Raw genomic sequence first — 14,684 nt, forward strand, 5'->3', positions numbered from 1 at the left:
ACTTAACATTATTCAGATTTTCCATGAATGTCTTTTTTTGTTCAAGGATCCAACTCAGGATCCCCCATTGCATTTAGTTGTCATATCTGTGTCTTTTCCGGTCTGTAACAGTTTCTCAGTCGTTCCTTGCTTTTCATGACATTGACGGTTTTGAAGATACTGGCTAGGTATTTTGTCAAATGTCCCTCAATTTGAGTTTGTCTGATTGACCACCACAGAGGTGCAGTGCTCTTCCCATCGCAGCATATCAGGGAACCTGACATCCATGGAGTATCACTGGTGATGTTAACCTTTATCACTTAGCTAAGTGGTGTCAGGCAGGTCTGTCCACTGTCACATTATTATTTTTTCATCTCCATACTCTATCCTGTGGAAGTGAGCCACTAAGTCCAGCCTACATAAAAGAGGGAGGGAGGGAAGAATTAAGTACCACCTCCTGGGTCATAGGTTGGAGGAACCCAGTCCATCTGCTATTTTCCAGATGGAACATACACGAATATCCAGAGAAATGCCCCAGATACTGCACCTGCTGTTGAGAGACTCCACTGGGCTTCACAACAGGGTGAGGTTACTGAGGGATCTCCCTGCCAACTGGCTCCCTTTGATTGGCTCCCATGGCTCAGTTCCATAAATGCCCCCTCTCCTCTGCCCCAAGGTTAGCAATGCCCCGCCACCTTCTGCAGCTGTCAGTAATTGTAACCACTTCATTTAGTCCAGCCACAGATACCTGAGGTCTCAACTAGAAAAAATTTCCTTTATTAAGGATCCAATTTACTTAAAAAAAATTTTTTTCAAAGGTGTAATGTTTATTCGGTGAGCATTTAGGAAACCTTGCAAGTCTCACCACTCCAGAATTAAATTACACATAGCCCGGTTAGAATAGACATAAATGAAAGAGTAGTATATTGGAATTTTCCTATGGTTAACAACCTCCAAATTTCAGTGGCTTAAACATGCATCAGCAGGGTTAGTCTGCTCATCCTGGTCACTTAGGGGCCCAGGTTGATAGAGGCTCCATTTTGTCATATGCTTCCATGTTTTCATCACATGACTCAGGGGTTGGTAGAAGCTCCATTTGGTCAAATGCTTCCATGTTTTTGTCACATGACCCAGGAAAAGAGAACATAAAGAATCATAAAAATTCTAACCAAAAGTGACATAAGTTACTTTGGCTCACATTTCATTGGGCAAAGCGACATCACATGACTCAGGGGTTGGTAGAAGCTCCATTTGGTCAAATGCTTCCATGTTTTTGTCACATGACCCAGGAAAAGAGAACATAAAGAATTATAAAAATTCTAACCAAAAGTGACATAAGTTACTTTGGCTCACATTTCATTGGGCAAAGCGAGGTACATTTTTACATTTAAGTCCAATCCTTGCCACGCACACTACCCTTTCCTTGTCTTCTTAGTACCTATTGACAACATCGTATTTATATTGCTCTTCACTTGGCTGCCCATCATATTTATATCATATGTCATTTTTGACTTACTTTTCTAAAATGAGTTTTGATGAATAGCATCCCTTTTGACTCTAAAATTCTAAGACCACACGATCTCTAAAAAGCTTTTCCAGTCCTAAAACAGTATGATTCTAAATTCTCCCTTGTGTTCTTTTGGCCATAATGTACTCCCTCATTTAATGGCAGAATGACATTAGAGTCAATTCCCATTTTTTAATAATGCTAGATAGGGAAGGAATATTTAAAAAAAACAATGCTGCAGTATAAAGCTAAAGAGTTTTAAAAGCCAAAGAATATTTTCTTATTAGAATAACTAGGCCAGAACAATATAAATAGTGCAACAAAACAAAACAAAAAAACCCATGTTCCTGGCTCCCTACCAAATAGATAAAAGCATAACCCCTGACCTACTTTCTGCCTCCATTTTTTGTATCCTAGACACTTCATATAAATGAATCATACGTTATATGATCTTTTGTGACTGGGTTCTTTCACTTAATATAATGTTTTCAAGGTTTATCCATATTGTAGCATGTATCAGTATCCCATTCTTTTTTATTGAGGAATGATATTCCATTGTATGGATATGCCATATTTTGTTTTTCCATTTACTAGGTAATGAACATTTGAGTTGTTTCCACTTTCTGGCTATTAAGAATAACACGTCTATGAACATTCTTGTACAAGTTTTTGTGTAGCTGTTTTCATTTCTCTTGGAGTGGAATTGTTAGGTCGGGTGGTAACTCTGTTTCACCTCCGGAGGAACTGCCAGACTGTGTTCCACAGCTGCTGCACAATTTCACACCTTCACCAGCAGTGTGTGAGATTTCTCCACATTCTCGTTAACACCTGTATTGTCTTTCTGACTCTAAGAATCCTATAGGGTATGAAGCGGTATCTCACTGTGGTTTTGATTTGCATTTCCCTGAAAACCAATGATGTCAAACCTCTCTGCATGTGCTTATTGGCCATTTGCATATCTTCTTTGGAGAAATGTCTATTTATATCCTTTGCCCATTTTTTAATTTGTCTTTTTATTATTGAGTTTTAGCAGTTCTTTATATATTCCAGATGTAAGTTCCTTTTTAGATATATGATTTGCAAATATTTTCTCCCATTCTGTGGATTGCCTTTTCACTTTCTTGATGGCGTCCTTTGCACAGAAAAGTTTTAATTTTTATTTAGTAGAATTTATCTAATCCTTTCTTGTTGTTAGTGCTTTTGGGGTTATATCTAAGAAACCATTGCCTCGTCCAAGGTCATGAAGATTTACACTATATGTTTTCTTCTAAGAGTTTTATAGTTTTAGATCTTACACTTAGGTTCTTGGTCCATTTTGAGCTAATTTTTATATATAGTATGAGGTAGAAATCCAACCTCATTCTTTCGCATGTGGCTATCCAGTTGACCCAGCATCACTTGTTGGTAAGATTATTCTTTTCCCATTGAATGGTCTTGGCACCCTTGTCAAAAATTGACCATAAATGTGAGGGTTTATTTCTGAATTCTCAATTCTAGATTACATAAAAATCAATGGAATCAATATTCCATTGATCTACATATGTATCCAGTACTGTACTGTTGTAATTATTGTAGCTTTTTAGTAAGTTTGAAAAACAGGAAATGTGAATATTCCAGCATTGTTTTTCTCTTTCAAGGTTGTTTTGGCTATTCTGGGTCCCCTGACTTTCCATATGAATTTTAGGATCAGCTTGTTGATTTCTACAAAGAAACCAACTTGAATTTTGACGGGCATTGCATTCATCACTTTGCTTCCTGATGACATTTAAAAATGAATATGCTAGTTCATGTTTATGTCATGAAATTTCACACAAATAGCAATGTGGTCCCAAGTTTTCCTATTAAACAATTAGAAAACTTAAAAGAACATGTTTATGTTGGATATCACATATGAATACAGGGTTTCAGTTTATTCAAAGATTTTATTTCCAACAGATGTTACAGCTTATTAATCATCAAAATCATCAAAATCATCGATGGATGTATTTCTAGGACGTAAAGCAGCTTCAATTTCTGAGTTACTGTCATCAGACTCACCCCAGAAGGCTGGAAGAGAAAACCAGACAGGTATTTAACATTTCTGCACTCTGATTAAGAGTTTATAAAACAGCATAGTAGGACTGGTTAATTAGAGCATTGGCCTGCAAAAGGCCTAACACAGATACCACATGACATACCTTACCAGACACAACTGAAATGCACATCAATACTGTACAAATGTACACATATCACAGTGTGTTCTATGTATTGTTATGTAAAACACCTTGCAGAATATTTTTTCCCTGCTGTGTCCAACTCTTCACTATAGGATAGAGATTTAAAATAAGGGTTAACAAGGAGGTAGGGTGTTTTATCAGGCCTGTTCCACCTCATTTCAGCTGCTCCTCCACTTTATCTCCCTTTGTTCTTTACAGGAGCAGAGAGAAGGAAAAGATACAGTAGAGGAATCAGCAGTGACGTCTGGCCTGAGACAGGACTTGGGTACACATCGTTTATCTGGGAGGTAATCCTAGGAACCATGGTGAGCGCAGTGGGAGAGTGACACATGGAAGAGAAGCAGGTAATAAAGTGTATGCTAATGAGTGGGTGCTGGCAGTGGGCAAGTGTGGCTCAGTCATGCAGGGGACCCTCTGAGAGACTGTGTAGAGTTCTCAGATTGTCCCAGCCAAGAGCAAGGAAGTGGCGCTACTGATCCATCAACTCCCCTCTCTTGATTGGGGGTTGTTCTCAATCCAGGGCATTGACTTCCTAGCACACTGGGCTGCCCTGTGAGGGCTGAGCATGCTTCTGTGGCCACAGAAAGCCCTCAGGCAGAGATGCACTGATGTCTGATGCAGAAGATCGCAGGCATGTCTGAGAACTGGAGTGGAGGTGACCTCCCAGTGGTCTGACAGGATGTGGTGGGGACACCAACAGCGTCTACTAAACTAAAAAAATCTCCATGACTACTGACATCTACATGGCACAATTTGTCAATTCTGTGCTGACTTCTTATAATACAACCCCATTTAATTCTTGCACCAACCTAAGGTCAATATTAATATCTCCATTTTACTGAGCAAAGTGAGGCTGAGAGAGGTTAAACAACTGGCTATGATTGCAATGTTAGTGGGTGGTCAAGCTGGGGGTCCCACCCAGGTCATCTGACTCAAACCCTTGCTCTCCATTATAACCCACTGAGGACGGGGGTTAAGGAGACCAGGAGTAGAGAGAGCCCAAGCTCAGCAGGGGCTATGCCACAGTGGCATGATAAAAGGAGGGTTAGATTTTCTCTGTGAGCTGGGTGTTGAAGGATGAATAGGAGATCAGTGGGCTGAGGAGAAGGGAAAGAACTTCATATAGAAGAAAAAATGAGCAAAGGCACAGAGGCATAGGTGTGGTGTATCTTTTTGGCTCTGGCTAGACTCAAAGAGGGCAGGACCTTGGGAAGAAAGAGCTAGAAAGCAGAAATGAGACCAGACCACAAAAAAAGTGTAGACTCTGTCCTGCAGGTGGTGGGGAGGCGTCAGCACTTCTTAAGCAGGAGGGTAAGAAGAGTAAATGGGGTTTTGGATGTTGATGGCCAGGTGAAGGACGGTCAGGAGCTGGGAAGGACTGGATGTGAGGAAATCAGTTAGACAAAGTGTAGACTCTGTCCTGCAGGTGGTGGGGAGGCGTCAGCACTTCTTAAGCAGGAGGGTAAGAAGAGTAAATGGGGTTTTGGATGCTGATGGCCAGGTGAAGGACGGTCAGGAGCTGGGAAGGACTGGATGTGAGGAAATCAGTTAGAGCTACTGCAAGAGCCTGGCCATGTCATGAGCAGGGGCTACTTGTGGGGCATCAGCAGTGAGGATGGGGAGAGGCAAGAAACATTCTGTAGGTAGAATATACTGGTGTTGGTAATCAACTAGATATGGAGGCCAGGATCCCCTGCAAAGTCATACTCGCAAATTACAATGCTTTGCCACTGTGGTCCATGGCACTTATGTGGCCCTGTCACTAAAGAACTGTGCCTTCAGAAGCCCTCAGATCCCACCCCAGGGACAGCTGCAAGGGCCACCCATGTGATCACAGGCATACTTCACAGTCCTCACACGAGTGTGTAGAAAATTCATATATGTCATAAACAACTTTTTTGGTTAACACACAAAATGAAAATCTGGTGTCCAGTTATTTCTCTTACCATTAGACTTTAAACTTGTCATTGGTTTCTTTTTGTTTTCATGCCTGTAAAATAAAGAAATAGACTAAGGCCTGAAAAAAAAAATGACAACCAGACTAATACTTTTACAATAAGCATGTTAGGGAAGAAGCACTGTTATTCGCCAAAAGGCCACAACTTTAAAATTTATTTCCAGATTTTAAAAGTAAAAAGAAAACATCAGAGGTATTTGCTGATGCTTCAGTGGGAGGGTTGCTGTTAGGACAGTATCCCCAGAGACCCAAGTGTGTGCCCCTTGCAGGCTCTGCCCTGGGTGTGCTGTGCGCTGTGTGCTGATCGTTCTGGCTGGGGGTGACTGCATGGCCAGGCTCGCAGAGGACTGATCTCCATTCAACTGTCCTCTGGAAAGCACTGACGTGTAAAGCTTTAGTGCTTTTAGGGAAGCTAAAAGTGAATTACCTATAGTAGGGAATTTAAGAAGTTAGAATGCAAGATACTGGAAAGGAAGTTAAAATACTCATCTCAGTCAATCCATGATTTACTCCCCCCCCCCCCCCCCCCCCCAATAGAATTAAAAGATAATAGGAATCTTTCCATGAACTTTTTGAAGATCCGTATCTGTCAATGTTTCCTTGAAATTTAGCGCCTGTTACTTTATTTGCATGACCAAATAGCACCTATGGCCATTTTTCCAGGAAGAGAAGAAGACCCCTGTGACCACCTGCGAGGGCCCAGCAGCTAATGGACAGTCATGGGAGTGCCAGGAATGTGGGGAGTTACCAGGAAGGTGAGCCTGCAAGAATCCATCTTACCTAAAGTGCCTGCACATGTGCACACAATAAACGTGACTGTGGGTTGTGTCTGCTATTTACCCACTTCCTGCCACCTGAAGACACTGGGCCAGGTGCTGGAGGGGAGAGGGGGATTATAAAAATGATAGCCAGCCTGCAGAGAGGCTAATTTGCCAGCTGTGATCCAAATAGTAACAGCCCCAGGGGGAGAGGGCGAGATCACTGGCCGGCTGGGAGAATTGAGAACACGGTAGTGGGCCATAAGGTGAGGGCTACAGGCTCCCTGAGGAAGCAAGGCATCTCCTGGACTCTGCTCTGAAAGACGGAAAGGATTTCGCAGGCCAGGACTGAGGGACAGGATGTGGTAGGATGTGGCAACAGGGAGTCCTTGATACGGTAGCAAAGGCACAGAGGTAGGCGTGCTCCAGCCAGGTCCCCATGGCCTAGACCACTTCTCCGAGCTCCAAAAACATGCCTGGTACCCACTTGGTAGCTCCACTTGGCCTCCTCCAAAGTGCCTCGTGGTCACAACATTCCCATCCATGACCAAACTCACTATCCTCCCAGCGTGTTTCCCTCCCCTATCAAACCAGGCACTCCTCCTGTCTGCAAAGGGCATCTCCAACCCTCTAGTTGCTCCCAAGCCCCTCTCCACTCCTACGCCCTCCACACCCAGTCAGCCACCAGGTCCTGCAAGTTTACCTCCCAGTACTTCCTGAAGTCTTCACCATTTCCCTACATACTGCCACCACACTCATCAACAAAACAAGCATCTCTTGCTTCTGTCTCTGCAACAGCCTCCTAACAGGTGACACCATATCCATCTTGCCCCCCTATGATCCATTTTCCACTCAGCAGCAAGAGTGAGCTTTTCAGAACGCAAAGCTGATCATTCCACTTCCTCGCTTAAAAAACTTCAGCGCCTTCCCACTGCTTTCGGCACAAAGAACTATATCCTAACCAGTACCTCCAAGGTTGATTTCCGAGATGGGTTGGGCTCTCTGCCGTAGCCTTCCCCATTTCCCAGCCCCCACCCCCACTGCTGAGTCCTTATCAAAGCTGCTGTTTTACATCTCTTTGTGTAGCTAACCTGTGCATAAGCTCCATGAGGGCAGCAACCACCCCTGTTTCAGCTCACGTGGGTAACCTGGTGCTAAGCACTTCATAAGTGTTCAGTGAATACATGTGGAATGAACAAATGAACTTGAAGCACAGTGCCCTGCTTAAAACACTCAATCCTTGAACAATATTCAATGATACAATATTTGATTTGCATGTTTCTACTTAATATGTGACTTCAGAATCACGTTGTCCAAGTTTGGTTTCTCTACTGGCAAAGAAGAAAAAAACTCAGAAAAGAAAAAAAAGAAAAAAAAAAAAAAAGTCACACACAATGCTGCAAACATGGTCACATCTATGCAAGTGAGTGTTAGTTTGCAGTCACTTAACTCATGAGAAACAAGTCAGCCAGCAATGAGGAGGTTCACTGTGGAGGTGACCCACTGAGCACTTCAGGGCCCTCATGTTCTGCACAGGGCATTCTAGGTGTTGGGAAAAAAGAATAGTTTAATCAGGCCCCCTCCACCTTGGGTCTGGGTGGGGATGGTGTGGTGCATTCTTAGTAAGCAAATTGTGTGTATGTGGGTGGAGTTAGTGTTTTTGCGCAGTGCTGGGACTTGGCTGGCGTCTACCATGCTCGGCCATGCTCTCGAACCTATGGCTCCAAGGACCTTTTGGCCAGTTACCTAGCTCATAGACCTGCGTGTGAGGGGTCTGGTGACCCAGCCTGGCATGTGAAGGGTTTGTGACCCAGTCTGGACAATAGGCTTGAGGGGTCTTTGAGGTCCAGACCCAGCCCTAGCCCTACAGTTGGCCCAGTCAGCAGGATTACGGGCAGATAAAAGAGCCTGAGCCTGACCATAGGCAAAAGTGAATTCCTGAAGCTATGTCTCCTCGAGACCACCTGCTTTTCTATTTGTCCTGTGGCTACACAGTATGCCTCTGAGAACATTTAAGCCACAGGGAGCCAGTAAACATCCCAGTGAAACGTGAATTAATTGTGCAATGGTTCTTAACTGTCCATTTTACAAGTTTCCTCACAAGAAATAAACACACATAGTCTACCCACTGAGAAGGGCTGAGGATGCTTTTAAGTATCTCCAATTCCACCCTCATACCTATGGGGCAATTATGTTTCCTTCTGGTAACCCATCTGTGAAAATCAATGTGATGCCAAAATTCAAGGTTGACTTCTATTACACCCAGTTCTTAGGGTCAACATTTCTTTCTCAGGTTCACACCTAATGTGTAAAGCTAAGGCAAGGCCAATGGGGACAAGGTGAGAAATTTCCTTGTAATGCTGAATAGAGACAAGTTGTTTGGCTAATAGTAAATGAGAGAAAAACAAAAATTCACTTCAGAAAGCATAAGAAATGGAAGAGTTAAAGCTGTAGGCCATGGGATATGATCACCATACTCTATCAAATGGAGTAAATTGCTAGAAATCTGCCTGCCTAATCTCTGAGAGCGTGAAGGTAACATTTCTATCTTGTAAGGCAGGGGTTGGCAAAGATTTTCTGTAAAGAGCCAGAGAGCAAATAGCTCAGGCTTTGTGGTCATATGATCTGTCACAACTACTGAACCCTGGTTGTACCATGAAAATGTCTGTGGAAAACTACAACCTAATCGATGTGGCTGTATTCCAATTAAACTTCATTTACAGACAATGAAATTTGCATTTCATATAACTTTCAAATGTCATGAATCATTATTCTTCTTTGGACTTTTCTCTCAACCATTTAAAAATGTAAAAACCACTCTTAGCCTGTACAGCCCCAGGCAGTAGCCTGGGCATGGCCCAAAGGCTATAATTTGCCTACTGTAAAGCACTGCCAACACCCAGTGCATGGCAGCAAACCAGCGAGCCTGCCTTTCCCTGCAGAGACTTTCATGGACAACTGCTGGAACCCAAGACAGCAGACTTGGTATTCCTTCCCTAGAAGTTTACGATTAGATTGGAAGTCCTACTTAAAAATAAATCATTTTCAGGTTAGAAACCGTGAGAAAATTGAAATGTAACCATGTTTTGCTGGTCTCATTATAATGGGACAATTACGTCTGCAGAATTTCCCAGTAGGTTTGATAATTTTTTCTCCCAGCTGTCCAATGAACACATATGTATCAGGGAGATGCTCTTTCGTTAACATTTTGCCATATTGGCTTTATCACATATCTTCCCTCCGTCTATCCATTAAGCCATCTTATTTATTTATTTATTTTTGTCTTTTTTCGTGTCTGGCAACGGATCGCAACCCTCAGTGTCGTGCCCATACCGGACCGGGACCGGCAACGGGATTGCAACCCTCGGCGCCGCACCCGCACCTCGCTCAGCCAGTGAGCGGGAACCGGTCTGTATGTGGGATCCAAACCCTCGGCGGGAGCACCGCTGCGCTCCCAAGCGGCGCACTGTAGCAGTGCGCCACCGGGCCGGCCCGAGCCATCTTATTTTTTGATGCATTTTGGTAATTGTTTTTAAATTCCCCCAGTATTGATAAATTGGATTAGGACAATTCTAATCAAAGTCACTTTTGTTTTCATTCTTGTTAAACTTGAAAAGTTAAGGTCAGCCAGGATCTTTACAGAACAGGTTTTATCTAAGAGCAGCCTTGACTGACAGTGAATACCCTATACATAGAATCATGACGATATGGTGTACAGATAAAACAGTAGAAATTACGTGTCAGTTGTCCATTTTATATGGGCAAAAGGCTAAGGTAGCTAGAAATAGTTGACACAGTCAAGCGACATAAAAACAAAATTAGATGGTAAGGATTGCTGTAAGTGTTAAGTTTTGCTTTACGGAGCCAGCAAGTAGAGACAAAAATGAGACAGGGACATCCTAAGGCTAAGAAAGCCCCTATTAAATTAGAGCAGAGCATTTATGGATTATCAAGCCAGGGTCTTCACTGTATGGGTGGTTGAGCCCAAAGAGGTTGAGTGCTGTGTCCTAAGACACACAGAGCCAGCTGGTGGTGGATCAGAAGTGGAACAAAATGCTCTTCCCGGTACACTCTTACAAAATGCACATGTTGCAAACACCCATCTCCACAGGGCCTCATGGGAAGTGGTAAAACTCTGGGGCAGGGAGAACTCTGTTGCAGAGTGGGACTGGTTGTGAGTTGCTTTCTGAAGCTGAGAAAAATGCACATGTTGCAAACACCCATCTCCACAGGGCCTCATGGGAAGTGGTAAAACACTGGGGCAGGGAGAACTCTGTTGCAGAGTGGGACTGGTTGTGAGTTGCTTTCTGAAGCTGAGAATGTATCAGCTCTGGGGCCAGACAGACTTGGCTCCCAGTGCCCAACTCTGCTCACTATGTGGTCCTAGACAAGTCGCCTACCTCTCTGGGTGTTTTCTTGCCCATAAAATGGGGATAGTAACGCCTTCCTTTAAGTGTTCTGATAAGTTTAGAGCCAGTCCCGAGTGAGAGCCTGTACACAGCAGGCTTCTGTGAGTGGTGATACTGTCATCGTATCTGGTGAACAAAAGCATGTGCTTGATTTGATGGTGTGGAGTCGTGGGTTCTAAGTAGTCAGGCACAGGGAGACAGGCCTGAGATGTTTGAAGTTTCCTCCTCCAGGTCTGATGGGTGGGAGCACACCGGATGTGGAAGAAGAAGGGAAACAGTCTCAGCTGGGCCTTCCACAAACAGGTGGGCAGAGCATCTATCTAGTCTGCAGTTTGTTCATTTGTTTGTCCATCCATCTGTCCATTCATCCATCCTTCCACTCTTCCAACAAACACAATAATACAATAAGGCGACATCACACATCAGGCTCTGCGCTGGGGCTGCAGCAGTGAAAAAGACAGACTCTATCTCTGCCGTTGAGGTGTTCCTGCCCCATTGCGGAAAATGGACACCAAAATAAAAACTCCAACACAGGCCAAAAAGGGAAATTTGGGGGTTGGCTGAGAATTGATGGCAGTGGAACTGGGGGATGACATTCCAGGCCCCCAACATGTGCCAAGAGCCTGCACACCCTCCTCAAGGTCAGGACCAGGAGCCAGACACCCTTCTAGCAGCAGACAGGATGGCAGTCAGAAAGGGTCTCTAGTATGTGCCTTTGTACTCACTCAGGTCCTGCTTCCAGAAACTGTGACTGCACAGTGCCCAAACAGAGGGCATCATCAAAGCTGACCTCAAGAATCTTCCTTTGAAAATGTGCATGTCCGTACACACACTCCCACTCATGCTAACTGTGTGGAGTGCACGATTCCCCGCAGCTCAAGCATGTGATGCCACATACAGGCAAGAGCCCTTGTGCAACTGACTCTTATAAAGAAAAATGCTTGAGTGAATGGTGGAGTTATATGCTGATGCTCATTCAGAAAGTTCAGTGGTTATACAGCACTGGTGATGAAGAAACCCACCACTTCAGTGAGGAGCTCACACTGAGCGGAGGGCAGGGACTTGTAATGGCTTCTATCCTTGCACTACAGATGATGACAGAAATAGCCCCAGGGGCCTCAGAGGGGGCATCCTATACAGCCAGGTCCCCTGCTTATGGAACTTTTAGAAGGTGGAGTTAAGCCTTGAAAATATACAAGGCATCAGCCAGGTGAAAGAGATGGGCAGGAATATTCAGGGACATAAAAGAGCATGTTGTGTCAGGTGCTGTTAAAAATGTTCCATAAACAGGGGCATGTGGGGGAGCAGGCTGGCGAGGGCCCGCAAGGCGTAGGCCGCACCATCCATGAGAGGAGGGTGCAGGCAACAGGGTCTCTTCAGAGACTTGAGCAGCAGAGGTGAAGCTGTTGGGATGGAGGTCAGCTGCTCATTCCTGGGCCTCAGGTGAGAAGGAATTTGGAGAACAGGAGACCTGGGGGATGTCCTAATGTTAGTAACACATTGACTCTCAACCTCCTTTTTTTTTTTTTTAAATAAAAAATATCCACAGCCCATTAACAAACACACTAAGTTACTGTGTCTTGGGGAGTTTGGCAATAGGACTCTCAGGGTCTGCTAAGAGCACAGTCTGTTGCTGGGGACAATGAGAAATAGCTCCCAGTGGGAAAAGTCCTTCCAGTTCTAAGCTCTTATTATAAGACTGAAAATAACTAACTTATGAGAAGATGTGGTCTCGAGACTCTGAATTCTAAAATTTTTAATAATTTTGACTGCTAGCTAAAATCAGTCTAAATATTTCTCAAATAGCATGTCAGCTGGCATTGTCTTCAAAACAGACATATGTTCCTGAAAAATAAAAGGAAAAAATAATCCAGAAAGAAAAAAATCCCAGTGACTGTACAAACAAATCTCTGCAAATACTAATTTTAAACTTTAAAGACCCACCAGTCCGAGATAGTTTTAATTTGAAAAGTCTGGGCGCCCCCTGATGGTTAGTCAGGCATCCTACAGTAGATGTTATTTTTAGCTGCCTGGGGTCAATTTGTTAATTTCTTCCCTTTAAATAATCAAGCGATTGTTCTTACATGCTCTGTGCAGAAAAAACAAAGTATGTGGGCTTATGATGAGCAAGATGGAATATTTAGGAAGCTGCTAATTCAGTAGAATTTAAGCAGAATGCAGATTTGCTAAGCCAGAGATGGAGATGGATGCTTTTTTTAAAAATGAGAACCTAAAGGACTTCCAGGAAAAGCTCACTTTTATTTCACTGGACTCATTTGTTCCTCGTGATCTTTGTATCATCCCGAGAGGAATGACACAGTAATGAGGCAATAAGAGACGATGCCACAGCCCCCACCAGAGTTGCAGGCTGGCGCCCTCCGCTGGCCACTCCTGTGGCTACATGGCCGGCTCGGAATGCCACCCACAGCGGCCCTGCCAGGGTGCAGTGGCTGGGTGACTTCTGCTACCTTTCCCCCGGGCAATTACGTTGCAAGCACACACCCTTTTTTGGTAAAAACGTTATCTTGATCGAACCAGTAAGCTGAAGTTACAAGGCAGGAACCAGTAAACTGAAGTTACAAGGCAGGCTGTTAAAATACACTCTCCATTGAATAAATGGATCCGGGAGAGTGAAAAACGCTTCCTGGGGAAGGTAAAGCGAGACAATGTTTGCAGAGGAGAGGAAGCTCTGGCATGCACCCCTGAACAAAAGGGAACAAGTGGTCTTTACTCAGAGAACTGCTTCCTATTAGGACTCACTCCTTCGTACATTATGCCTTTCATCCCCACTCAACCACAAAATGATTTTGCTGAAGCAAATACAATGGTAGAAAAAGATTTACTCTCAAAGAATCTTTAATAATAAACTGTTGCCGATCTGCCTACTTGCCCGTGATTTATAATTCAATAAACATCGGATTCTATTACGGCTCATGCACTGAAGCCGCAGCTCTGAAAAACGGAATATGAAAGCACCCGGACCCCACCACCATCACAATGAAATGAGCATGTATAAATGTGCTAAGAGTATCTCTTTGCATCTTTTATAGCTTGTGTGTATTAATCTGTAACGCTTATTAAGAAAGTCATTGCTATGCAAAGCAGCACCCAATCCCTTTCTCCGGCTTTTCAACAGAGTGCACTGTTTAGCCAATAGGACGGACCCTCTGGCCCTCATTCTGCATTCATCACAGGCAACATTTGCACAATGTATCTCTCAAAGGCGGCTGAAAAGAAGGCCTTAATACTCATGTAAACAACTGCAAACCAATTACTTAATGAATCAGGCCCACACATAATGAGGTGCAGACAAAGAGCTATAAATGCATTTTTGCGCCCAAGCCGCTGCTTTAAAGTAAAATCCCTCAGCTGTAGTTTGGGCTTTAACTAGCACATCATAATTATTGTCTCTAGGACATCAGAGGAAGCCATTTTTTTTTTTTTTTTTTTTAGGTCCAGCGGGGTCTTTTTTTTTGAGGTTGCTCATCAGCTCACTGACAAAATAGAGCAAAGAAGAATTTTTAAAAGTGCTACAGCAGCACTGCACTGTTATGTTTATTCTCAAGTACTGGGTTTCGAGACCACTTGTAAAAGCAATAAAGCACAAGGAGTGACTGCAGTAAGTGGGATCCTTAAATGTAAGCCTCTAAGAAATTTCAGCGAATCCAGGCACAAACAGCGAAACCAGAGATCTCCAAAGCCCAGGGTGGCGTATTAACACCACCACACCCAGCACAAAAAACACACCGTGACAGACAGCTTGCTAAACCCACGCACTCGACACCCCGACCTTTTCAAGGCTGATTATCAAGTGTCTAGGACCAAGGGTTCCTTGAAGACTTACTTGTGTGTGTTTTT

General features: G+C 43.8%; 1 protein-coding gene across 1 annotated transcript in view; it reads right to left on the reverse strand.

Annotated features, from left to right (window-relative positions):
• Positions 1-3,388: 3,388 nt before the first annotated feature.
• KIZ (kizuna centrosomal protein) overlaps positions 3,389-14,684 on the reverse strand; it is a 103,491-nt gene continuing 92,195 nt past the window's right edge. Inside the window, exons 6-7 of the mRNA XM_008581568.1 lie at positions 5,649-5,692; positions 3,389-3,532 (exon numbers count right to left, since the gene is read on the reverse strand). Of these exons, the coding sequence (XP_008579790.1) occupies positions 3,435-3,532; positions 5,649-5,692 (142 nt within the window). The 3' untranslated portion in view covers positions 3,389-3,434. The remainder of the gene's footprint in view (positions 3,533-5,648; positions 5,693-14,684) is intronic.

The sequence above is a fragment of the Galeopterus variegatus genome, unplaced genomic scaffold (genome assembly GCF_000696425.1).
Source record: "Galeopterus variegatus unplaced genomic scaffold, G_variegatus-3.0.2 Scaffold2395, whole genome shotgun sequence".
In the NCBI taxonomy this organism is placed as follows: domain Eukaryota; kingdom Metazoa; phylum Chordata; class Mammalia; order Dermoptera; family Cynocephalidae; genus Galeopterus; species Galeopterus variegatus.